This window comes from Garra rufa, chromosome 5 (assembly GCF_049309525.1).
Source record: "Garra rufa chromosome 5, GarRuf1.0, whole genome shotgun sequence".
Lineage (NCBI taxonomy): Eukaryota > Metazoa > Chordata > Actinopteri > Cypriniformes > Cyprinidae > Garra > Garra rufa.
Genome location: NC_133365.1, coordinates 21,053,221 through 21,080,259, shown reverse-complemented (window position 1 = coordinate 21,080,259; position 27,039 = coordinate 21,053,221). Strand labels below are relative to the sequence as shown.

At 38.6% G+C, this 27,039-nt stretch overlaps 1 protein-coding gene across 3 annotated transcripts; it reads right to left on the bottom strand.

Annotated features, from left to right (window-relative positions):
• Positions 1-5,953: 5,953 nt before the first annotated feature.
• Positions 5,954-25,751, bottom strand: secisbp2 (SECIS binding protein 2). Of its 3 annotated transcripts, none has more exons than XM_073840334.1 (18): positions 25,615-25,751; positions 24,893-24,979; positions 17,621-17,813; positions 17,467-17,536; positions 16,009-16,226; positions 15,798-15,879; positions 15,141-15,256; positions 14,917-15,057; positions 13,099-13,134; positions 12,904-12,990; positions 12,627-12,750; positions 12,361-12,524; positions 12,057-12,213; positions 11,737-11,908; positions 10,338-10,558; positions 10,092-10,246; positions 9,502-9,694; positions 5,954-7,099 (listed from the first exon to the last, which is right to left on the bottom strand). In XM_073840334.1, the coding sequence occupies exons 2-18, from the start codon at positions 24,910-24,912 to the stop codon at positions 6,978-6,980; spliced, it is 2,271 nt and encodes a 756-aa protein (XP_073696435.1). In that variant the 5' UTR covers positions 24,913-24,979; positions 25,615-25,751; the 3' UTR covers positions 5,954-6,977. The 3 variants fall into 3 exon arrangements, with proteins under 3 accessions (XP_073696435.1, XP_073696437.1, XP_073696436.1); XM_073840336.1 differs by having other exon boundaries at positions 12,627-12,747; XM_073840335.1 differs by lacking the exon at positions 25,615-25,751 and adding an exon at positions 25,419-25,542.
• Positions 25,752-27,039: the final 1,288 nt, after the last annotated feature.

Genomic DNA, 27,039 nt, shown 5'->3' with positions numbered 1-27,039 from the left:
TCGGGTTTGAGTCGTTCGTTCATCACGTGACAGCCCCATACGCTTTACCTATGCTGCCTGAGCCGGAAACAGAATTGATTAGTTCATTTCTCGAGTCTTCGGGTTTGAGTCGTTCGTTCATCACGTGACAGCCCCATACGCTTTACCTATGCTGCCTGAGCCGGAAACAGAATTGATTAGTTCATCTCTCGAGTCTTCGGGTTTGAGTCGTTCGTTCATCACGTGACAGCCCCATACGCTTTACCTATGCTGCCTGAGCCGGAAACAGAATTGATTAGTTCATTTCTCGAGTCTTCGGGTTTGAGTCGTTCGTTCATAGTTGCGCAATTGCGCATGCGCGACTGAATGAATCACTCCCCGAGACGACTCGTTCTTCCCGAGTCACATTAAAGATTCGTTCAAAATGAACGAATCGTTCAAAATGAACGAATCGTTCAAGAACGACCCATCACTAGTGTTCATTAAGGAAGGGTCCAGGCAAGGGGCGGAGTCCGGCGGCCGCACGCATTCCCCGCTGAAGTCCTGGGGTGAAAGGGGCGGCGGCTTCTCTGACTGCGACGTCCTCCTCTGCCTACGCGGCACTGTCGAGGGATAAAACGACCAGGCATCCTGGCCCGTCGGCCGTAACGTCTGTGCGGTCATCGTCCGGACCGCGGGTCCGGCAGCTCGTCTTCCTGGCGGCGCTGGTTCCCTCTTCATCCCTTTCTGGACCCACGAGGACACCAGCGTGCATGCACGGGGGGAGAGACCGGTCTCCTGAGGAGAGGCGCGCTCGGCATTTAAACAGCGGCGGTGATGAGGCTTCATTCAATTCACGTGCTCCTCATCACACTCCGCCAGCCCGGGATGTTTTCGCGCCCCTCCTCTCCCATACACACCCACTCCCATCGGGAGCCTGGAGAAGGGCGGCGAATAAGGGACGGGGTGGTGATGATAATTAGGGGGGAGGCAGGCGACTCGTCACACTATTCAACTGATTCCCAAAACTGCTGATTTATTATTTGAACCACATTGGCTCAACAATCTAGAACTGTCGTTACTGAGGCAATACCTAGACTGAAAAAATATGGACGTAGTGTCCGTGACGTCATCCGTAGGTTTCTGAAGAGCGATTTTGAAGCCTATAGACATTTTCGATTTTGAGCACAATTTGGCGTAGCTTGTCAGTGATTTACGCCTCTGTGCATTAATTGCCGCTCCAGCTGAACGCACGTGATGGAGATTTACTACTAATCAAAGTACCGGCTTCATTGACTAAACGCGCCTCACAACATCGTGCGATTAATCGCGCAGCCCTACGTCAGATTATTGATAAAAAGAACAAACATGGCATCTGAGGACTATAATATTTATGTCTGCCATTTTGTTTTTTAGAGTGTTTTCATGACACGTCGTCAATCAGCCATTTTTTGCGGCACTGAACGTAAATGATGCCACTGATCCGAACGAAAATGCCATATCTTTCTGATTATTGCTGCTGATGATTTGAATGATTTTGGGCTGTACTAATTTGTCAGACCAGGAAAAACATTTGAAATACTATAGACTGCCAAAAGTTTCCTTCATAACAAATCAAGGAAAAGAGTGCAAAAAACTCTCTGAGGAACGAAAGACGTTTTTGGTTGGCCAAACTGAACTTCCAGGGCAATAATCTTGATAACATTCATGTTTGTTCTTAGCATTTCCCATCAGGTAGGTGAAATATTAGGCTAATATCTTAATTAATATATATTGTATGTATCTTTATCACCTATTAACTTTAGTATGTTAAAATATTGCACCCTTTCCTGCTTCTGAAGTCCTTCTCTATATGATTTAGGAGCTTTCATACGTTTTTTGTGGTTTAGACAGTATAAATTAGCAGAACAATCCATGCTGTTGTTAACATCGGAGTACCATCAATATGGCTGCGCATCTGGGTAACTGACCAAACCGTTACAAACTATGGTTGTAACTACAAGTCAAGAGTTGTAGTTCCAACCACACAGCTTAGCGATGCTATTTTTAATTGTTCGTTGGAACTATGGTGTCGTAAATGCAAGTTGAACTATGTTGGTAGCAGTGGAACTTGCAACCATAGTTGGGTAACAATGCTTTCGAGAAACGCACCCCTGCTATACTGTACCTGTCAATCTGCACAAATACAGAACAGTTTCTGTGGGAAATTCAGGCTAAACAACTGGAAGCTGAATGGGTCGAAAATTTATTTAAAGGTAGCATAATTCCAAACATTACACATCGACCAACAGCTGTTAAAAAATACCCCGCTAAAGATCATTATATTAATTGTTAAACCTTTTGAAATGTTTCTTTAACCTACTACCTCATAGCTGATCTAAGCTACACAAAACTTCCCACTCGAGTTTCCACCACCTTCTCTAGAGACCTGGCACTTTTTTCAATGCTTGCTGCTCTTAATCATTTAAAGTTAATTGTTGTTAAGAATTGTCCTAGTTAAAAATACAGAAAACTTCTTTTGTATAGGCTATTTATTCACAATGATACAATGAATATAAAAAGTGTGAGATTTCTTTGGTCAAAACAACTAATGATACTGTGTATTTATTGAACTACATCTACTAATTTTATTTATACATGATTTAATCTTGATTCATAACACTGATTTAATGTTGAAATAGCTATCAATATTTGCTTGTTTTTGCATAAACAGACAGTATCACCGGATACATCCTTCTGGACTTGGGCGCTCTTTAAGACAATAACTTTGACTAATGTCAAATAATATATTAGATCTGCATAAAAGGATTGTCAAAGCCTAACTACTGTCAAAGCTTAACCAAACACATGGGCAGTGAGCCCAAAACAGGCCTGGCAGGCCTTTGATGTTTTTTTTTTCACCGGCAGACACAGACGGGTCAGCTGGTCTCATCATGGAACATTTATGGTCTGCAGTGCGGCAGTAAAGAGTTACTTTAAGTCAAATATTGACTTAACGATATACAAGGACAAACATTCGGTTCAGCATGAAAGAAAATGCTAGAACTATTGTGCAGCTCTTCTGTGTAGACTACATTAGAATGCAAGCCATTTGTTTTTATATCACCTGTTGTGGTACATTCTATGTATTTAGTTTGTGATGTAACAATGTGATGCTTAAGATGTTTAATACTCTAAGAAATGTAAAATGAAGTTATGTAACAACTGTTAGCACCGGGGCACATTGGTGTTTCTAGTTGGAGTTCCTCACATTCTTTCACTGAAAGTGACAAGTGTAATTCAGTTTTCTATCCACTGCTGGACAATGTCCAAAGAAAATCTCTGAAAGGCTGGGAATGATTTTTAATTTTGATTATAACATTTCAATAAACACCAGTTCTGCAAGTTTTTATGAAGTTGTCTTAAGCTAAAATAAAGAGTTATATAACCAAAAGTTGAATATTATTGAAAAAAATCTTAGATAGATAAAACCTGAAAGCAGCCAAGAAGCTGTGGTTTAATTTCACATCAGTTAACATTCTTTTCACATTCTCAAATTTTTGTGGTGAGGTTAGATGCGATGTTTACGTGATAATGAAATTTAAAGGGATAGTTTACCTAAAAAAGAATATTCTGTCATCATTTACTCACCCTCATGTCATTTTAAAACTGTTCAATAAAGCACAAATGTGACCCTGGACCACAAAACCAGTCATAAGGGTCAAATTTGTAATTGAGATGTAGTGATAAATAATTAAGCTTTCTATTAATGTATGGTTTGTTAGGATAGGATAAAGGCAGAGATACAACTATTAGAAAATCTGGAGTCTGAGGGTGCAAAAAAATCAAAATATTGAGAAAATCGCCTTTAAAGTTGTCCAAATGAACTTCTTGGCAATGCATATTATTAATCAAAAATTAAGTTTTAATGTATTTATGATAGAAAATGTATAAATCATCTTCATGGAACGTGATCTTTACTTAATATTCGAATGATTTTTGGCATAAAAGAAAAATCGATAATTTTCCCATACAATGTTTTGTTGGCTATCGCTACAAATGACTGGTTTTATGGTCCAGGGTCACAATTGAACATATATCTAATGAAACTTCTGTCCATTGAAGTCTACTTCACCAAAACTTTGATGGATCAAGAAGTTCACAAAGACATCATAAAAGTAATCGATATGAATCAAGTGGTTTTCTGTATTTGTGCGCTCTGTTTGTATGTTGATCAATGTTTATAAATGAAAAAAGTCTAAATTAAATCACCCAAATGAAATGTTTGAATGAAATGATTTTAAACAGAGAAACAATGAAAATCTTTTTTCAAAATGGTTATATGGCATGAGAGTGAGAAACTGAGGTCAGAAGTTTCATTTTTGAGTGAATTGCTTTAAAGGGGTCATCAGATGCCCATTTTCCAGTTCATTTTCAAGTTCATATGATTCTTTAGGGTCTTAATGAAGTCTCTAATATGCTTCGGTTAAAAATTCTCAATAGTAGTGTAATAAAACACCCTTTTACCTTGTCAAAATCAGCTCTGCAAAATTTCAGCTCATTTTAAGACATGGCCCCTTTAAATGCCACCGAGCTCTTCTCGCCCCGCCCCTCTCTGGGATTATTGCTGCCTTCATGTGCTATCGTAATTATGGTAAATACCAAAATCCGACATCTAAAGTGCACATGAACACCCACTCACGTTGTAATTTCCACTGGAAAGCTCGAAATTTTTTATGATACCCGAGTTGCCGAGATGGGATAAACTTTGACCTTTCAACATGGCGGACAGCAACGAAACTATACTGAATGATAAGCATTGCATGATGTTAAAAGTTCTCTGCTGTTTAGTTGGTTAGTTTGTAGCCCCCATAATGCTGGGGCATAAAGGATTTTAATAACGTCGCTATTTAAACGTAGTGTTGTCTTTAAAAATACCGTTAAGAGAAGATGCTAGCTTGTCGTGGCTCGCCTCCAGTAGGGTGCTGTGCGGTACAGTGTTCTGAAGGAGGCAATTTTCTCATGTTATTTTATTTGGTCTGTTTTACCAAAGTAACATGTGTGGACAAATTGCGAGTCCGCCATGTTTCTCTACACTACGACAACAAAAGCACCTGAACACGACACACTGGTAATTTCCACTTCACAAGTGGAAAGCATCATCTTTCCCATATCACATGAAGGCAGCAAGTTTACTTTAGCCGTAGTTTTTCACATTCTCATGCCATGTAAAATGTAAACACGTCAGATATTTTTGTAGAAAACATAAATGTCTTTGCAGAAACAAGCTTGTGTTGTTGCTAAGTCCAAGTCAAGCGAAAAATTAAAATATACTGCTATGCACCTCTTTGAGTTTTGAAAGCAACGGACACAGCAGCACCAAATATTCTGCCGCTGCCTCTTAAAACGAAATTTGACCCTGGACCACAAAACCAGTCATAAGGATTTTTTTTTTTAAACTGATTTCCATTTATGTACGGTTTGTTAGGATAGGACAATATTTGGCTGAGATACAACTATTTGAAAATCTGAGGAAAATTAAGTTTGGATATACTTATGGCAGAGAATTTACAAAATATCCTAATGAAACCTGATCTTTACTTAATATCCTAATGATTTTTTGGCATAAAACAAAAAATAATAATTTTGACCTATTCAGAGTGTTTTTGGCTATTGCTACAAATATACCAGTGCTACTTAAGACTGTTTTGACACAGTTTTGTGTCTTCTTTCTTGTGTCAAAGAGAATTTGCAGAATGTTGGTAACCAAACAATCCCTGGTCCCCATCGACTTCCATAGTATGGAACACAATAATAATACAAGTCAATGGGGACCAGTTGCTCACCAACCTTCTCCAAAATATCTTGTTTTGTCAAGAAAGAACATCTCGAGGGTCAGTAAATGATGACAGTTTTCACTATGGTGAACCATTCGCTTAAGCACTAGAGATTCATTTCTGGTTTCTACTTATTCATTCATAATGGTATTCCAAGGACGGACATTTTGGACACAAGATCATTTATTGCAATGAATTTATTGCAAATACTTGAGAAAACTCTAAAACCTTCACAATCACAAAGTTGTTTTTGGTCCCAAAGTCAACATTCTGAAAATTCACAGAAGCAGGAAAAGATGATTTGTTACTGCCAAGTAAAGCTGTGAATTGTTAGCTCTATGCTACATGTTTATGCCATGAATCACTGAGTACTACACAAGTGCATAACACACACATTCCCTATTAACTGCAGTGGACAGCATAAAGGCATAGAGCTAAACTAACAGAGAATTTTAAGGAGAACCACCTCTCCTCTCAAGCACTCAGTCTTAATGGTTTAGCTAGTGTTGAGGAACAGCCAGAGGAGAGTTATAAATTAAAAGTGAGATCTATGATTTAGGTAAGCATTGTTTAATAAGTTCCAGGAAGGAGAGGTATTCCCACAAACAGTTCACGGTCGTAACAATCATTCGCTTTACGAGCCTTCAGAATTAACGGCACCCTGCCGATAATGACGACGCGTGGGCTGCAAACACAGTGGTCATGATCAGTAAAATTGTGCATCCAACTGGAGAAGGAAAATACATTTGATTTACAAATGTAAACGTACATAAATTAAGTGGTTCAGATTGTTCATCATTATATCAAACCATTACACTCATTTGAATAGAAATAGAGGGATATTAGCTACTTGCAAAAATATTTACCATTTAGACTGTGGAAACATCAAACTAAGTGTGTGATATCTCTAAGAAAATATTTCAGTCAAGGGCTATTCTTAATTTTTTTTTTTCAGCTGTATTGCCTCTTGATTTAATACACCATTCCAGGTTACAGGAATATACGTTTGTATTTTTGAATAAAATCCTCTAGACAGGCACATTTGGTACTTCAAGCTATTTCTGACATTTTTCACAAGGTGCTAAAGGCTCACGCAGGGGTTGGAAACACTCTAGAAATCTGTTTCCGTGTCACAGGAGCATGACCTCAGCACTGCAAACAAACAAAAACAGACATTTCGTCTCATAGGTCGGTGTACTTCCATCAACTTCCTTCATCGTCATCCAGCAGCTGCTCTGAACCAATGGAAATGGTTGAAAACTGGTCCTCGAAATTCAGGAAGGGGTGGTTGTAATCTTTCTCAAGCATTTTCTTCCAGATTTTAACTGAGAAAACAAACAGAATACATGGGTGAATCCAAACGGAGTAGAAAATACTGGGGCCCTATGCTATACAAGTACATGAACACGAACATAATCTCTAGAACTGCTCTGAGAGTCACTTCTAGGGCTGCCCTCAACTAAAGATTTTTCTGGTTGACTAGAAGTTGTTCATTTTAACCCTAAGCATTAGTCGACTGTTTGTCGCATGTTTATTACTAAACCATATAAATCATAATAATGAGCCCTTAATTGCCTACATAGCCTAATAAGCACTCAAGTACATGCAAAAAAGCTTGCCACAATGCACTAGCAGGTAAACAGCAAGGAGACCGCATTAACGTTTTAATAATTTGTTGACAAACTAGTGCTTTCTTTGTTTTCGTTTTAAGAGATGAAGTTGGTGACACTGACTTGCCATCTCCGGCAGTAGTGATGCGCCTGTACATGCATGTTTCATATGGGTTACATAATCTGAGAATATTTGTTTACTATTTGAATTGGTTCATTTCACTCTCTATAAATATGTGACCCTGGAGTACAAAACCAGTCTTAAGTTGCACAGGTTTATTTGTAGCAATAGCCAAAAATACATTGTGTGGGTCAAAATGATTGATTTTTCTTTTATGCCAAAAAGCTTTAGGATATTAAGTAAAGATGATGTTTCTTGAAGATATTTTGTAAATCTCCTACCCTAAATATATAAAAACTTAATTTTTGATATGCATTGCTAAGAACTTAATTTGGAAAAGTTTGAAGGCAATTTTCTCAATATTTCGATTTTTTTGCACCCTCAAATTCCATATTTTCAAATAGCTGTTTATATTACCTAAATAAGCTTATATATTTCACTTTCAGATGATGTATAGATATCAATTTACACTTATCAGGGCTCGCAAAATTTCAAAATCTCTGGTAGCCCTTCGGGCAGGTACTCTTCAGATTTTGGTAGCCCGAAAATAATTTAACTAGCCCGAATAAAAAAAAAAAAGACTTTTTTTTTTTTTTAAATATAGAAAATCAGATAGGAGTCTAAGGCCCGGTTTTGTATATGGGGCTTAGCCTAAACCAGGATTAGGCCATAGTTCAATTAGGACATTTAAGTAATTTTTATAACCGTGCCTTAGAAAAGAAACTATACTGGTGTGCATCCGTAGACAAAACAAAGGCACTGATATATTTTAATATCGGTCAGTCCAAGTTTCTTTCAGTTGAAACAGCTCAGACATTTAATCTTGGACTAGGCTTAAAGGAACACTCCACTTTTTTTGGAAATAGGCTCATTCTCCAGCTCCCCCCCGAGTTAATAAGTTGAGTTTTACCGTTTTGAAATCCATTCAGCCGTTCTCCTGTTCTGGCGATATCACTTTTAGCATAGCTTAGCATAGATCATTGAATCCTATTAGACCAATAGCATCACGTTCAAAAATGACCAACGAGTTTCGATATTTGTCCTGTTTAAAACTTGACTCTTCTGTAGTTATATCGTGTACTAAGACCGGTGGAAATGCAAAGCATCAATTTTCTAGGCTGATAAGATTAGGAACTACACTACACTATTACGCCGGAATGGGAGTGTAGTTCCTAATCTTATCAGCCTAGAAACTCGCAGCTTTGCATTTCCACCGGTCTTAGTACACGATATAACTACAGAAGAGTCAAGTTTTAAATACAACAAATATTGAAACTCGTTGGTCATTTTTGAACGCGACGGGAGTTGGAGAATGAGCCTATTTCACCAGAAAACGATACGATTATTCAGTGTTTAGCTATTTTGTGATTGACATTTATTTTATAATTAAGAAAATAAAGACAGTAATATTGTGAAATATTGTTATAGTTTTAAATATTTTTTTGATTTAGATATAATGTAATTTATTAGTTTTTAGCATCATTATTCCAGTCTTTAGTGTCACAAAATTCTTCAGGAATCATTCTAATATTTTGATTTGATGCTCAACAAACATTTCTTATTATTGACAATGTTAAAAACAGTTGTGCTGCTTAATATTTTGATCAATTTTTTCAGGCTTTACTGATAAACAACAACAAAATTCTGTTTAAAGTAACAGAATTTTAAAATAGAAATATTATGTAACACTGTAAAAGTCTTTACTGTCACTTTCTGATTGACTAATCTAATCTTCTTTTTTCTTCATTTTTTTCTTATATCTCATGTAACACATCAACCAGCCACCATATAGAGATATAACTTCGCAAAAAAATTCTCAAGTCTATACTTACATGGGCAACCTACCTATAAACAAAGGAGCTAAGTTACTCATTTACATATTTAACAGTTAATGGAGTCGTTTAACAGAATAGTTAACTAAAAGCATAATGAAATTGCAGTATTGCATGCAAAAGCAATAAATTCATGCTATTTTTGGTCTTTATTTAGGACGTACTGTACTCTGGCTCTACAGTTCCAGAAGGTTCTTCTGACGGCTCCACCTCCTGTTGCTCCTGTTGCTCCTGTTGCTCCTCCTGCTCCTCCTGCTCCTCCTGCTCTTCCTGTGATGTGGCCTCCAGATTTGCAATCATCACCTCATAGGCCTTCCTGGCCTCAGCCGATAACTCAATCATTTTGTGATAGTGGTCCTGTGGCCACAAAATATACAGAAATCAGCAAAGTGCACTGAATTAGATACCTACCACAACTATTCACCTTATTTTTCCTGTAAGAGTGGGTGTGCCCATTTGTAAATTAAACGTATCTGGCTCCCGGTCTCATTCGCTTCCAGCTGTTTTTAGCTGTACAAAACAGCTCGTTTTACTGCTTGCTATTCCAAACTGGTGTGTCTTTCCATAATATTTGAATGTATTATCTTAATTATGAACACAATGGATTTTAGTGCAAACAGTTACTGTATACTGCACTCGTTATTCTTCTCATAATTTCCCTATGGCGGCTTATGAACCGGAAGTCTAAAACAGCCAGACAGCTTACTTCCGCATTGAAAAATAAGAAGGATAACCAGAAACTACTGGTATTTACCTGTGCGCCATCGTAGTTAAAGATGCCCACTAAGCTGACGGGGACAGCTTTATTAACACAGCGGCCCAGCGACTTTCTTGACAAGGCAAACACAAATGGGACACCTTGATCCCGACATGTGTCGATGATAGTGTGAAGAGCCTCATCTAGACCGCCTACATAAGCACAACAGGTGTTCAATCGGTAACAATTACAGCAGTTACATGTGAATCAAAATGTAAGTTCTACGCTATGAATTCATTTTACCTTTGGACTGAATCCGTTCACAGTTGGGCGAGATGATAACACACTTGACCTTCCTGAGTTTGAGGTGTTTCAGCACCTCTCGTAGGCCCATGACCAGCCGCCGCTTCATCCTGGCCTTCATGGGGTCTTTCTGATAAAGACGATCCTGAAACCTCACCAGCTCCTTCAGTAAGCTGCTCACACATTCATCTACATCTTTTCTAAGCACTTGGTTGCAGTAGCTGTAGAATAAACAAAAACAAAAACAAAAAAACAAATAAAATTCAATAAATTAATAACAATAATAAAAATAATGATAATAACAACAACAACAATAATAATAATAATAATAATAATCGTAACACTTCACAATAAGGTTCCATTTGTTAACATTAGTTAACTACTAATGGATTATTAAAATCCAAAGTTATATCTGTTAATATTAATTCATGTTCATGAACTAACAATGAACAGTTTTATTAATTGACGTTAACAAAGATGAATAAATACTGTAACAAATGTATTGCTTATTATTAATTTTAATGCACTAATTAACACTAAAAAAAAAACTTACTGTAAAGTGTTACCATAATAAAAAATAATTATATAGTAGCTGTAGAATTAGCATTAATGGCAATATTATTATTATTAATATTAATATTATTATTATTGTTTTGCTGTTGTTATGATTAATCAAAAGTATTATTATAATCTTTTTCATTATTATTATGCAAATTTATTTTCTATAATTTTGGAAAATTATTTTGGCCTTTTTGGGAACAATTTGCATATGTTTGAGACACCAAAAAAGAAGAAAAAAAAAAAAAACTAAACTAAACCATAATAATAATAATAATAATAATAATAATAATAATAATAATAATAATAATAGCAGCCTGTCGGAAACAAAGAAACAAAACAAAAACAAAATGTTATTTTTATACAATGGCATTATTATTATTATTATTATTTAGTTTTTTTATTATTCAAATTATTATTATTATTATTATTATTATTACTACTACTATTTTTATAACGCAAATGTATTTTCTATCATTTTGGAAAATCATTTTGGCCTTTTTAGGAACAATTTGTGTATCTTTGAGAAACAAAACAAAAGAAAAAGCCAAAAACAAAACAAAACCATAATAATAATAATAATAATAATAGTTGGCTGCAGTAGCTGTAGAATTAGCAAACATAAATGTTATCAGTTAATTAATGCCAATATTATCATTATTATTTAAAAATATTACTGTCATTATTATTATTATTATTATTATTATTATTATATTTACTATGCAAATGTATTTTATTTTCTATCATTACTTGCAAATAACGCATTTATTTAGTCACATCTTCAACCTTTTTCAAAACAAATTGCATATCTTTGTGATACAAAAACAAACGACTGTCTTACTCTCTGAACTTCCTGCTGTGGATTTTGGGAAGATTGGGATTGGAATTGGCATTCCAGGATTTTAGTGTTGCATTTTCTGACACGCTGTCATCCAACTTGTGATGAGATGGTGAACCAGGCTGGCCACTCTCTGACTCCTCATTTTCAACGAGTCCAGGCTGCTCATCTATGTCTGATACAGATTATAATTTCATTGTACATATTACAAAAACACTGATGCTACCAAGCTAGACAACACTAAAACATTTTCTATTCTAAGCAACCTCAGTAATTGTGTGCAATGATCACATGTGATTATAGCACAGTCTTATGTTTCATACCTGCGTGAAGAAGTTGGTCAAGGTCAGTGAGGCTTGGTTCAGAAGGATTCTCACTATTACTAGATTCCTTTTCACCAGCTTCGGTGGCCACTCGAGCAGGGTCTCTCTCCTCCAGTAGGCGGTTCTGCTTCCTTTCCTCTCTCTCCCGAAGAATGACCTTAATTGATCAAATAGCAAAACATGTTTAAGAATGCTGGTCAAAAACAGATTCAAAATTCACAAGGAAAAAAAAAAAAAAAAAAAAGTATAATTTTTGCAACAAATAGTATAAATGACACTCCAGTTAGTTAAACACTGGACTCACTCTTTTGAGAGGTGTTGGTTTTTTCGCCTTGGGAATTTCTCGCTGTTTTCCCTTCTTTACTAACGGACAGGTGGAGTCCAGTGGGTTGTGCGGTGTCTTCTCTTGCTGCCATGACTTCTTCTGAACTGAAGGTTCTTTGTGGACCACAGGCAGAGCTCCTCCAACTAACACACCAGTAATATTAATTGTTATATTACACATATTAAGGAACATCATAGTGTCTTTAAATGCATGATAGCATCCACTTAAATTATTCAGTCAAATACCTGAAAGTGTTAGTGGTCGCTGGTCTTGTTTGGATTTTTGAGACTGCTGCTTTTGCTCAAGTATGGCCAGCATGTTTCCAAGGTCAAGCTGTACAGGAACTTTTGACTTCTTTTGACTAGCCTGCTGAGATAAGATTGGATAAGAAGTAATTACAATGTTAGACCGTCTTTTAGACTAAATGTTTAGTTATTCATTTTACATTCGGATTTACACATCAACTGTACACCCTTTTAGATTTGATGGGGTTCAAACATCGCACTGGAAACGCATACTAACCTGTGTTTTCTTAGTATCACTGGAGGGTGTAGTGGATTTGTGTAGGGACAATCCCTCTTTTTGTGCTGCTGAATGTCCTTTCAGTTCCTGAATCAATATAATTACAGATGATAAAATTAACAGGTGCAAACATAACCAACATTTTATATAAACTGCTCGCATGAGGAGGTGCTCAGGTCAAAAGAATGAACTCACAAATGCAAGTGACAGGTCTGGAAACTCCTCTTCATCCTACAAAACACACAGAAAAAAAAAATCAACATTAGGTTTTAAAAAAGTGCTAAACAGTGAATAAGCCTCTAAAATGTATTTATGCCAGTGTTATTTTAATGTTATTTATATACTATAGTATTTTCAGTTTTTATTTTAACTGTAGTTTCATTTTCATTAGTTCTACTCTTTTATATACAGTGTCTTGCGAAAGTATTCAAATCCCTTCATTTTTTTTCACATTTTGTTAGGTTGCAGCCATATGTTAAACTGTTTTGAATAACTTTATTCCCCACATTAATAAACACTCCATACAACATAATGACAAAGCAAAAACTGATTTGTGACAACTTTGCAAATTTATTAAAAAAAAAAAAAAATGAAATTAGTACACTGCATAAGTATTCATACCCTTAACAGGGCACTTAGTTGAAGCACCTTTACAGTCTCAAGTCTTTTTTAGAATAATGCAACAAGCTTTGCACATCAGGATTTGGCAATAATCTGCCATACTTCCCCTCACCTCTGCACATTTTTAGTTTCCCCAGAAATGTTTGATTGGGTTCAAGCCCAGGTTCTGGCTGGGACACTCAAGGACATTTACAGATTCACAGAGTTGTCTATAAGCCACTCTTGCTGTGTGCTTAGGGCCATTGTCCTGTTGAAAGGTGAACCTTCTTCCCAGCCTGAGGTTCTGAATGCTCTCAATATTTTGGTGCACTGAGCTTTTCTTCTACTCTGAGGAGTCCCTCAGTCCCTGCCGCTGAAAAACAGCCCCACAACATGAGGCTGCTACCTCTATACTTTACTTTTGGAATGGTACTCTGCAGGAGATGAGCAGTGCCTGGTTTCCTCCATATGTGATTCTTGGAATTTAGGTTCATCAGTCCAGAGAATTTTAACTCTGCTTCAAGTGTAGTAACACACAGCAAGCAATATGAGTGCTCCTGAGCAAAATTTCAAGTGTCCCAGAAAAGGGTATGAATACTTATTTTCTTTCTAATAAATTTGCAAAGTTGTTATAAACATGCTTTTACTTTGTTATTATGGTGTATGGAGTGTAGATTGATGTGGAAAAGTTATTTAAAGCAGTTTAACATAAGACTGCAACATAAAACGTTTGAATACTTTGCAACACACTGCATCTACACAACTACTTTATATTTTCGTTTTAGTAATCTCAGTACTTCATTTAAGTGTTTCCATCTAATATTTGTGACCCTGAACCACAAAACCAGTCATAAGGTTAAATTTCACCAAACTGAGATATATACATCATATGAAAGCTCAAGCTTTCTATTGATGTATGGTTTGTTATGATAGGACAATATTTGGCCGAGATACATCCATTTGAAAATCTGGAATCTGAGGGTGCAAAAAAATCTAAATACTGAGAAAATCACCTTTAAAGTTGTCCAAATTAAGTTCTTAACAATGCATATTACTAATCAACAATTACATTTTGATATATTTTTAGTAGGAATTTTACAAAAAATCTTCATGGAACATGATCTTTACTTAATTTCCTAATGATTTTTGGCATAAAAGAAAAATCAATCATTTTGACCCATACAATGTATTTTTGGCTATTGCTACAAATATACCCCAGCGACTTAAGACTGGTTTTGTGGTCCAGGGTCACATTTTATTTCAGATTTATTTCAATAAACAAAAATGGTTTGAAATCATTTTAGTCTACCATAACTGATTTATACAGCAATTTATTTCCAAGTAACTTAAACGAGAAACTCTTAAAGTCTAATTTCAGAAAATATCAAATAACACAGATTTGACGGATTGTACCTCAAACTTTGGAGGCTCCGGCAGTATCAGATATTCCTCTGGTGACTCCTCTGCGTTCTCAGATACTGTTTTGGATTTCTTCTTTTTCTTCCTCCTCTTCTTTTCCGTTTTCTGTTCTCGCGGCTGTGTAGTTAAATCCTCCTAGACAAAGTAATAGGATGCAAATTTTATCCATTTTGTTTAGTACACATTAAAAAATGCTGACCAACACCACAGCAGTTTACCTGAGACAATGTGTTGGCTTTGGGGCTTTTATGGATGACTCTAGGAGGCTGAGAAGCAATGTTTGCCCAGGACTGAGAAGAAGATCCAGTGGGATTGGAAACTCCACTGTCCTGATCTAAATCAAATTGGGGTTTAAACAATTTGATACATTTAATTCTTTTAGAATTGATTCTTAACTTAAAATCTAATTTAAACAGATTTCACTTCTGTAATATAAGGTATTTCCCAGTGAAACTAAACATTCAATAAGAATAATTACATGTGTTTTCCTTAAAACAACATGGAAATTGTGCAAAAAATGGTGCATTCTTTGTCAGGTCATAAAGATCTTATTTATGAGCTTAACACACATGAATTACACCACAATGTCATAACTATGAGTGGGAAACTGTCTTTAAGATTTTAGTATGAAAATACATGGCCATTTACAATACAAAATGCATTCCACTTTCACAAAATACAAGAAAATTGTACAAATACAACAGAATGTATAACAATTCAATTTACAGCACCTTCACAAATTGAATAAAAACTAAGCAAAACACACCTGATGTGCATTCTTTCTTAAATAATTTTCAACATCACACAATCAACATCTTGTTTTGAACAAAGTAACTAAAGCACCTGATTTCTCAATCATGTTTACACATCTTCACCTGTTGTGATAGCTGATGTCATGTCACACTTTCCACTGGACGGGACTTGCTGTGCCGACTTGGTTCTTCGTTTTGGTACATTCTAATAAGAGTAAAAACCAAACATCACCAAGTTTCATTGAGGCCGTAAAGCCAGCACATGTTAGTAAACAGCTTGTGCTATAACAGAACAATGTGTTCTTTGGCCCCGATCACCATGCATGAAGGTTACCTTACAAATGGGTGCTGGTGAACTCTGACGCTCTGCTGGCATGACTGCACCAGCACATACCGACGGTTCCTGGTGCAGGGAAACTGCTGTAGGATTGCTGGGTGTGACATCACCCAATTCAGGGAAATCAGCAAGTTTCATTTCAAATGTGCTACTAGATGCAATAGCTGATTTGGCTCTATCAGCAGGGTTTGGGGAAGGTTTGGTCCCTCTGTAAACTAAAAGCAGAAACAAATCATCTAATTATGATTTAAGTAAGAAATAAATGACAACAGGCCATTGAATTCAATGGACCGAAGTCAATTATTCCACTTATACTATGGTTCCCACACCTCAAGACATCGATCAGATGATATATTTCAAGACATTCGTCCGGTTTTTGTCCTTAAAAGGCTATTGTAAGTAGGTCCTTTTAGACCTATTAATGACACTTGAGCCATTGATAGCAAACTAATGCAGTTAATGATGAAGTTTAGACAGACTGACAGACAGACAGAAAGAGAGAGGGAGAGAGAGATTAAGCTTGTGAATTAGCTCTCTCAACAAGTCTGTGCGTCTCTCAAAAGTGATTGGCAGCATCCTCTCTCCTAACAGTTAAACTTTAAATTCATTTTCTTCAAGACAATGCTGTTGTTACCTCGCTTTTGAGAAATGTCAGGTAGTTTAAGTTGTTAATCATCAGAACAGTGCTAACATCATTAGTGCGTATGCTAACGTGTGTGCAAACTGTATGTGTATGCGTCTGTAAGGGAGAGAGAGCGGGAGAAAGAGAGTATGTGCTTTCCGTACATAATAAAACGTAATATTGTGGCAAAAACATGGAAATAATCTGTCGTTTTTATCCTATTGTTTACTTATTAATTTGTTTGGCCAGTGTCGTTGTGGGGTTTGGCTATTTTGGGCTGAAAGGACCTTTGAAATAAATAACTGAAATCATGTGGCGAAGTGATATAGACATGTAATGCGGTCAAGAGCTGCCAGGAAACTACTTTCGCCATGCGTTTCCCTGAAAATAATGCTCATCATTAGCACGTTCATCGGCCAATCAGATTCAAGCATTCAATGACCCCGTAAGACCTTTTTCCTGAACGCGGAAGTCACGCCTGACTCTTTGCATTTCCAGTCTCCAGTGTTTCTAGTCAAAGTGGCTAATAATCTAATGTTAAACCTATTAAACTGTTTTTAAAAGCACATGGCTCTATAGCGCCATCTCTTTGCAATGTCGCAATGACCGTCATTTCTCAGTGCCTCAGTCCTCAAAGTTTAATGAGTGACACAAAGCTGCCGACGTTAGCTACATTAAAAACAGATGGACGCTACTTGAATGGGTTCCTATGGAGACCGGAATAGAAGAGCATCCAATCTGACGTTAAAATTCGTGACGGCGGCGCTCTTTGTTCACTCCGGAAAAATGTCTATAATCATATTATTAATAGCCTTCTTAAAAGGAATAAACACCTCTCTCTGCTGATCTCCTGCTGATTCTTTTGTCCTGAGAGGAAGGCTCAGCTCTGTTGTCCTTCGATATCTGAAAGATTGAAAAGCTTTTTTAGGCTTTCAAATTTGCGACAGTAAGATTTAAATCATCCTAATGGCCATACTAGAATCAGACCTTTCCAGTTTTCTTGTTTGACCCATTATTTAGACCACTGCGGCTTTTGAGATCAGCACTCTTGTTGGCGTGAGAGCTGCTGTTGTTGACGTGCGTCCTTGGTGCCACGTCATTGTGATTGTCTACTGATCTCTGCCTTCTCTTAAACCAGTCCTCCGGTGACGACTGGCCTGTTTTGTTTTTATATGGAGCTCTGTGTAAAGATACAATAAAGATAAAACTGAAAATCAAACAAGTCAAAACTAGTACAGATTTCATTAGTTTTTCTGCAATGCAATGTGAAGTAAAACAAAAGCAGTTGGACAATTAAAAGCAATTGATATATGTGCTTAAAAAAACAAAGAAAAACACTTTAGTTCCCTTCCGAAGGGAACTCTCACTGCGTCCTCTAGAGGGCGCTTTTGGGGAACGCTGCAGCGTGCCTCGAGTCTGAAGAATGCATAGAAAAACTACATGAAATGGCCGGCGCCAGCGTATGACGTCACCGCGGCGCGTCAGTCGCTGCCGTTGCGTCACTACCGGGCGACCATAAAAGAGGCGCCCGTGCAACACAATACATCTTCGCTGTCTTCAGCTTTCCCGGTTTGGATGTGCATTGGAAGAAACGGTAAGAATCCTTTCTTTAAACTACTATCATGGCAAGCACTAGCAAGTCGTTTAAGCGGTGTGTTCATCCGTGTCCTCGTTATTTGACACCTGATGACACACATGAGCTTTGCGTATTCTGTTTGGGCGAAGAGCACACACGCGATGTCCTTGAGGGGGCATTGTGTGTACATTGTGAGCGCTTCCCTATGAAGAAGCTCCGGTCTCGTCTGTCTCTCTTTCTGAGGAAAGATGAGCATTCACTTGCCCCTCGCGGTTCGGGTCCTGCCGTTGCCGAGGCACGGAGGAAACTGAGCTCATGGGGCTCGCAAGTGGAACTGGCTGACGAACTTGAGAAGGGTCTCTCTCTCTCGCCAGCCGGAGACGATGACAGGCTCCTAGCTGATGATGATGCGTTATCGCTGACGTCGTCAGATCCAGGAGCAAGTGCTCTTTTGGGTTCCACCCAAGAAGAACAGGAAGTGCTAGAGATGGATGAAGACGCTGAGGCTGAATCCTCTCTACCTTCCTGTCCTGCATATGAAGAGCTGCTGGAGGTTATGGACCGCGCCACGGCCAGGCTCGACCTGCCGTGGAAGCGGGCTAGAAAGATAACGCCGCGGGGTCGCCTCGACGAGCGGTATCTTTCAGGCCATAACCACCCAGCTCCGGTGAGTCTTCCATTCCTTCCCGATCTTCATACTGAGATCGAGAAGGGCTGGAAAAAGCCGTACTCGGCGCGCATTCATAGTTCGTCCATGGCGAACTATGCTAATATCGAGGGATTGCGTGACCACGGCTATGAGAAGATGCCCCCTGTGGAAGAGACGCTAGCTTGCTATCTCTCCACAGGGCGGGCCTCCTCTCTCAAGACTCCCTCTCTGCCTTCTCCGGCCCTGCAATTAACATCCCGGCTGAACGGCAGAGCATATGCAGCAGCAGGTCAGGCGGTGGGCGCACTGCACACCATGGCAGTGCTCCAAGCATACCAAGCCGATCTGCTGAAAGACCTGGACAACGGTCAGGGTCTTTCCCCTGACCAGGTGGCTGAGCTCCGTCGCACCACGGATCTCGCTCTCCGTGCCACCAAGCAGGCCGCTACCCATATGGGCAGGGCCATGGGGGCTATGGTGGCTACGGAGAGACATCTGTGGTTGAACCTAGCTGATGTCGGGAGGAAAGAGAAGGGCTTTCTTCTCGACGCACCGGTTTCGCCATCTGAGCTTTTCGGTGCCTCCGTCGAGACGGTGGTTGAAAAGTTCAGAGAAGCGAAGACGCGCTCAGCTGCCTTCAAGTCCTTTATCCCTCGAAGGCCCAGGTCTCAGCCCGAACACCACAGGGGTCCTGCGCCGCCTCCTTCTGAGGAACAGAGGCAGGTGCAGAAGGCTAGTGTTGCATCCCGCGCTCCTCCTCCCCCTGCGAGCAGGTCTAGGAGGCGACGCGGATCGAGAGGTGGCAGACAGGATTTAAGGGAAGTCATCCAAGCGAGACAAAATTCTCGCAGGGGTCAGAGTAATACCTAATAAAACCTCTCCTTCCCTCGGTCCAGTCGGGTCGCCATTTTAATTCCCCTGTCGCCATTTAAGCTTCCTGCACTCCCCGGACCTATGATGTTCTTTGGTGGTTCTACCTGTATAGAACCCTAATTTACTGACGGTCTGGAATCAGGCGGTCTCTGAGGGGAGTCCCGCCTCTTTCTATGAAGCAGGATGCTCTTAAATGGGTGAGTATGATCCGTTTTTTACTTTGAAGGAACTTCATACTGTCTCAGGCCTGTGTATGTTTTTTCTCTCCACAGAAGAAATACGACGAGTCTACGGCAGACGCCCCCCTCTGATCCTATGGATTAAGGTTACGGCAGTGTTTTGCCCTCTCCACTCCACAGGCTGTGCGGTAAACCAACCCTTACAGCATACATTACACATAGGACCTTGTCCTCTTCAAGGTAAGCTCCCTAAGTTTTTCTTGGGTTTGCCCTTGATATGGTTATGCTGTCCTCTGCAGGCCTAGTGTAGACTTATGCCCTATTGAGACAGGAGCATAACTCCCTAGTTACGCCCCCCCTTATGGCTGGATAGGCGTGTTGCCTGCAGGGTTAGGTTGCGTGTTGTATTTTTCCCTCAGAAAAAGGTGGAAACATCTCGACGGAGCACCCCTCCCTTCAAACGGTTGTATGGTGGTGTCCGTCTACACAACACTTGTTCCAGCACCATCAGGCTTCCCCCTTCAGTGGTTAAACGAGCAAAAGGAAATTTTCCTTTCTCCCTAGGTAAGCATCTTAAGATATTTATGGTTAAGATTGCACTAGTATGTTTAACTCTGTTGCAGACGGCCTGCGTGCGAGGATCCGCTTCGTGTCCTTTCCTAAATACGGTTTCCATGGAAACTGAGTGTCTACACCTGTTGAGACAGGCGTTCACTTGAATAGGAGTGCAGCAGACCGGAGTGCTCGCTGCGAACCCGGAGCAGGTTTGGTTGCTCCCTTTTCTGCGGAAAAGGTTCTTATTTGAGCTCCACCTGGTGACATGCTTTCCAGCTGGGGTCTTGATTCTCGGTCCATTTGGTGTGCGCTCCCCTTTCTGAGGAAGGGGTTTTTTATGTAATCTGAGTGCCACTTTGTGACTCTCTTCAAGTCGCCTCATTCTAAGCCTGAGGGCTGAGGCAGCACTTGATGTAGGATCTACACCTAGGCTGACGAATGTCTCCCCTACAGAGGGTTTGAGCATCTTTCGGTGTTTAACACCTTAGAAAGCCGTCACTTTAGGATCAATTCTCGCCCCTCAGGCCTAGTTCCACTTCCCTTTCTGAGGAAAGGTTTACGAAGTGTCTGAACTAGGAAGCTGCCCTTATTCATTCCGGAGCTTCCCAGAAACTTTCAAGGCAAACAGTGCTCCCCTTTCTGAGGAAAGGGTTTGTTAAGGTTAAGAGCTCACGTTCCTCCCTGTGCGCAGGATTGCTGGAACATATCTGAGCTCCCCTAATCCAGGGTTTCCTTCAGAGCAACTTCCCAGGACTGAGTGCTCCCCCTTCTGAGGAATGGGTTTTGTTAAGGTTAAGAGCTCGCGTTCCTCCCTGTGCGCAGGATTGCTGGAACGGACCTGACCTCCCCTAATTCAGGGTTTCCTTCAGAGCAACTTCCTAGGACGGAAGGTTTCCTCCCTCCTGAGGGTAGGAATCTATCAGGGACAGACCCTTGAGAGTTATGAATCTGCTACAAGGATGTTGGCGTGCCCCCTTTCCAGGGTTCACTTATAAGAGCACCACTCCTTGGTGGCCAAGTTCTCCTCCCTGTTTCCCAGGGTAGGAGCTTGACCTTCATGCTTCAGGTTTCTACTCTCCAGCCTTTATTCTGGATGTATGCTCCCCTCTATGAAGGGTAACAGTGAGAGCATTCGCTCCTGTTCGGTTGTGCAGCTCCCCTTCTGGGAAGGGTCTTCTATGAGCGCCAACCCACCTTCGTGAGATTGCCAGACCTTCATACAGGTCGCGTGGACCGGGCTGTGCACGCTTCCCCCCTTTTTCATTAAGGGTTCCCTAAAAGACAGCAGTGCCCCCTTCTGGAGAAGCGATCCTCCCTGTTGATCAGGGTCAGGATTTTTGTCCTCTACTATCGTCCACTATTTCAGGATGGTCTCAGCTCCATGTTCATCTCTGTTGACAGATAGCTTGCGAGCTTCTGTCCAGGGGAGGGTTAGTGCGGCAATCCCCTCACCATCAGGGTCATACCCTTTCTGTCTCCTTAGACGGCATGGAGCTGATAGTGAAACCCCCTGGGAAAACACTCCCCTTAAATCCGATCATGTCGGTAAGCGTCCCACGCTATGCCTGGGCGTCTTCCAGTTAAAACCACAAGTGTGGTAAGTGCACACACACCTGGGGCACTTTTATAAAATCCACGTGTTGGTAGGTTCCCACCAAGTTTGAGTTCCTCTTTTAAGTCCTTTTTGGTATGGGTCACACGCTTTGCCTTGTTCCCATCTATTGAAGTCGGCTTACAACCCCGGTTCCCTGGGTTCGACTCCTTTGATATCTTAGCTGATGTCTGCTGACCATCCACTATTGGGGCGCGCCACTACTAGTGGCCCTTTGAACGGACCCAGGACAGGTTTCTGCCCTCTTATGGGAGCCAGTTCCTGAGGGAACTAGGCCCTATGTTGCGGTAGTTTCTGGTTCTGACAAGTCTAAGTTTCCATCGAAGCTTAGCCGTTTCCCTCAGAAGGAATTACTATAATTCCAAGCCTGAGCTGTTCCCTGGGTTCTACCCAGTCTGTAAGTGGGTAACAGGTCAGGCCTCTGGCCGGGAGGGATAACGTTTTGACAGCCGTCACCACGTCCTAGTAGGGGCAATTCCTCTCAGAATTGTTGCTTAGTGCTCGCTGGCTTAGCATGCACTCCCCTCAGCATGGCAGTGTTGGTATACCGTTCCCCAAAAGCGCCCTCTAGAGGACGCAGTGAGAGTTCCCTTCGGAAGGGAACGTCTCAGGTTACGTATGTAACCCTAGTTCCCTGAGAATAGGGAACGAGACACTGCGTCCTCTAGGCTTCCTCGCCATGCTTCGGACGGTAAAGCTTCAGACTTTGAAGATGTATTGTGTTGCACGGGCGCCTCTTTTATGGTCGCCCGGTAGTGACGCAACGGCAGCGACTGACGCGCCGCGGTGACGTCATACGCTGGCGCCGGCCATTTCATGTAGTTTTTCTATGCATTCTTCAGACTCGAGGCACGCTGCAGCGTTCCCCAAAAGCGCCCTCTAGAGGACGCAGTGTCTCGTTCCCTATTCTCAGGGAACTAGGGTTACATACGTAACCTGAGACGTTTTGCTGTCAAATGCTAGTGGAAAATATTCATAGTTAAAGATGTAGTTTATCCAAAAATGAAAATTCTGTCAGCATTATCTACCCTCATGTTGTTTCAAATACATAAGACTCTGGTTAATCTTAGAAACACAAGATACACTACCAGTCAAAAGTTTGGACACACTTTGGACCCCATTCTCTTTGATGGGGAAGTGGGTCCAAACTTTTGACTGGTAGTGTATCTTTAATGAAACCTTAGGTTCCCTCAATGACTTAAAAGAACCAAAACTCAAAAGATTCAAAAAGGCACATCTAAACAGTGATCGACATACATAAAGCAAATCAAATTTGGTAAACATAAAAGTGCAGATGAGACTTGAATCTGCACTACCATTCAAAAGCATGCATTTATTTGATCCAAAATACAGCATGAGCAGTAATATTGTGAAATATTTTTACTATTTAGAATAACTGTGTTCTACTTGAATATATTTTAAAATGTAATTTATTTCTGTGATCAAAGCTAATTTTCAGCATTATTACTCCAGTCTTCAGTGTCACATGATCCTTCAAAAATTATTCTGCTGATTTGATGTTCAAGAAACATTTATTAATATTATCATTATCAATGTTTAAAACAGTTGAGGATTCTTTGATGACTAGAAAGATCCAAAGATCAGCATTTATCTGAAATAAAATTAAATTGTAAAATTATACACTACTACACCATTAAAAAGCTTAGAATAATTTTACTTCTTTTTTATTTTTATTTTTTTTGGAAAAGAAATTATTGAAATTAATATTTTTTTTTAGCAAAGTTGCTTTAAATTGATAAAAATAAATGCTGTTCTTCTGATTTCTTTCTTTCTATTCATCAAAGAAACCTGAAAACATTCTACTCAGCTGTCAACATAATCATAAAGCTAATGTGTTTTTTGAGCAGCAAATCAGAAAATTAGAATGATTTCTGAAGGATCATGTGACTGGAGTAATGATGCTAAAAAAAATCAGCTTTGAAAAAACTGGAATAAATTTCAAATAGAAAACAGTTTTTTTAAATACTAAAAATATTTTTTGCTGTAACTTGGATCAGATAAATGCATGCTTGGTGAGCAGATAAGACTTCTTTACATTAAAAATATTACTTTTAAAAAAATTTGACTGAGAGTTGAGCAGTTTTATCCGTTTTACTAAATTTTTATGACCTTTTAGATTTTCTGGACTTTCAATGGAGGGACAGAAACCTCTCAGGGTTCATTAAAAAAAAAATTCTCGATGATTAACCAAAATCTTATTGGATTGGATTGCAACAATATAAAGGTGAGTAAATTATGACAATTGTCTTTTTTGGGTGAACTATCCCTTTAATTTGATTAACTATGCTTGTGATTACATTAACAGGACGCCTTTGTGTGTGTGAACCTGAACAATTGGTTTAGAGTTATTTTAAACATGGTTCAGGATAGTATGGAGCCATATTGTGGTCAATTTATAAATTTGATATCACAATTTACTAATTTATGGCCATGTATTGGGTAAATCATGGCCACAATGTACTAATTCATTCCCTTTTTTAACGATTTACCCAAAACAAGGGAACAAATTATAATTTGGGCCCACTATATCTTGCTTTTTTCCCCTGCATGTCATATACGGGCCTCCCTGGGAAAGTGAAGTTAGTTCTGAATAAAGGTCTGTCACATCTGCAGAAAACAATTTGTTTGATAGTTTATATAATCCAAAGAAATTCATACATTTTAAAGTAACCCAACACTTTTTGGGGTCACTGAATGTGCTTTAACTCTAACATGAATCTATATAGATAAATTAAACATTTCTCAATGCTGGCTTGCTCTGACTGGTAAATAAAGTCAGATTCCACATTTTTACCTTTTTAAATGGTCCTCCATTTTGTCTTGCTGTGGAAGGCTATGAATCAAACAACTTCAGAGGATCCAAAACTCCAGCCTTCATTATCTGTGAGCACAGGGACAGGTTCAAAGAACACACTGGTGATAAGACAACATGCGTTAGCTCATTTGAAGTTGAATAAATAAAATAACCAATCTCTGTATGGAGTGCACAAATCTGCGTTTATTCAAACGATGCTGAATCCATGTGTAAATGACAAATAATGACGCAGCAACCAAATTACAGACTAAACACCGCTCAGTAAACAGTCTTATGTCATAATCCACTCAACTAAAGTCACTTTCAGGGCCAGACGGTTAAAAACACGGTTTAATATTGGATAACACAACGACGTTTATTATTTTAAATAATAGTTCATAACTAAATAAGGTTTTTGCAGGGCTGCTTTCGTAATGGATATGATATTGGATCGGTTAGCAGCCAGCTACGACAAGCAAACTTCTTTGATTCAAACTTAGACATGTGAGATTCAACCTTAACTTACATGTCAAATATAACATGACAGAGGGTAAGTGTGTCGCATGTTTAGCTGTCGACAGCTTTCATCAGCTGTTCCATGTCGGGTTAACAAACCATATATGATTTCTAGATAGCTCGTGGACATCTGAGCTAGTGTAAACAGTCATGATGATAAACTTACGTTACATAGAAAAAAAGCAAAATAGTAAAATATGTCATACCTTCCGGTCTTTAACAAGCTCCATTTTAAAAAGACCTATTCCGCTCGGTTCAGATGTAAAACTGGTAGGCCAAATAATTAAAGATTAAGCTCAAAGTTGACAACAAGCTCACTCGGTGCGGGACTTTTATTTTGAAGGGTGGTCTGCTAGTAAGACATTACTCAACACTGATACTGCGGAAATATATAGTTGTATTTGGGTGCAATTTCATTGTCTGTTAATAAGAAAACGTTCAAAACATATACTTTACCAGAAATATACATTACAAGTCAAAACATTTTGAGATTTTTAATGTTTTTTTTTAAGTCTCTTCTGCTCACCAAGCCTGCATTTATTTTATCCAGCAAAAGCAGTATTATTGTGAGAAAAAAAAAAAAACTATTTAAAATAACTGATTTCTTTTTTCTTTTTTTAATTTATTTCTGAAGAATTTTCAGCATTACTCCAGTCTTCAGAAATCATTCTAATATGCTGATTTGAGTTCAGGAAACATTTATTATTATTATTAATAGTTAAAACATAAAAAAAAAAAATTCAGGATTCTTTAATAAAGATCCAAAGATCCACATTTATCTAAAATAAAAAGCTTTTGTAACATTATATACTATACCATTCACTATACCATGTTTTTTTTTAATAAACTAAAGAAATTAATGTTTATTTAGTAAGGATGCTTTAAATTGATCAAAAGTGAAAGACATTTATGTTACAAAAGATTTCTATTTCAGATAAACCCTGTTCTTCTGAACTTTCTATTCATCAGAAACCTGATAAAAGCATACTGTTTTCAACATAATAATTTTTGAGCAACAAATCAGTATATTAGAATGATTTCTGAATGATCATGTGACTGGAGTAATGAAGCTTTGAAATCACAGGAATAAATTACATTTTAAAATATATTCAAATAGAAAACAGTTATTTTAAATAGTAAAAATATTTCACTATTTTTGCTGTATTTTGGATCAAATAAATGCAGGCTTGGTGAGCGGAAGAGATTTCTTTTAAAAAAAACTTACTGTTCGAAAACTGGTAGTGTATATTTTTAGCAGTTAATAAAACAAAGATTATTGGAGTATGTTTTACAATAAAATATTTATTCCAGTGATACTGTTTTTGCTGCAGTTTTTCATATTTAATTCAATGTGTTAGATGTTGTTTCTTTGTAATTATGAAATTGTTTCTACACTGTTTTTTTTAGTGTAGAGCATGTACCATGTTTGACATTTATTCCTAATGTGTTTTCATCATTGTTTGTATACATTGCTATTCTTTTCCTATTAGTTTAATTTCTAATCATTATTTTTTTTAATTTAATACTAATATCATTGCTTTCCATTGTATTTTGACTTGACAGTTGAATGTAGGAATTTTCTCTAGCAAATCATCATGCAAATGAATACAGAAAGAAAAATAAATAAAATA

Bases quoted from the DNA above. Each gene is read 5' to 3' on its own strand.
- secisbp2 (XM_073840334.1), bottom strand. From the start codon at position 24,912: ATGGAGGACCATTTAAAAAG. The intron at 11,909-12,056 runs GTATGAAACATA...AATCTGTATCAG, and splicing joins TGACCAACTTCTTCACGCAG to ACATAGATGAGCAGCCTGGA. The intron at 9,695-10,091 runs GTAAATACCAGT...TTGTGGCCACAG, and splicing joins TTAACTACGATGGCGCACAG to GACCACTATCACAAAATGAT.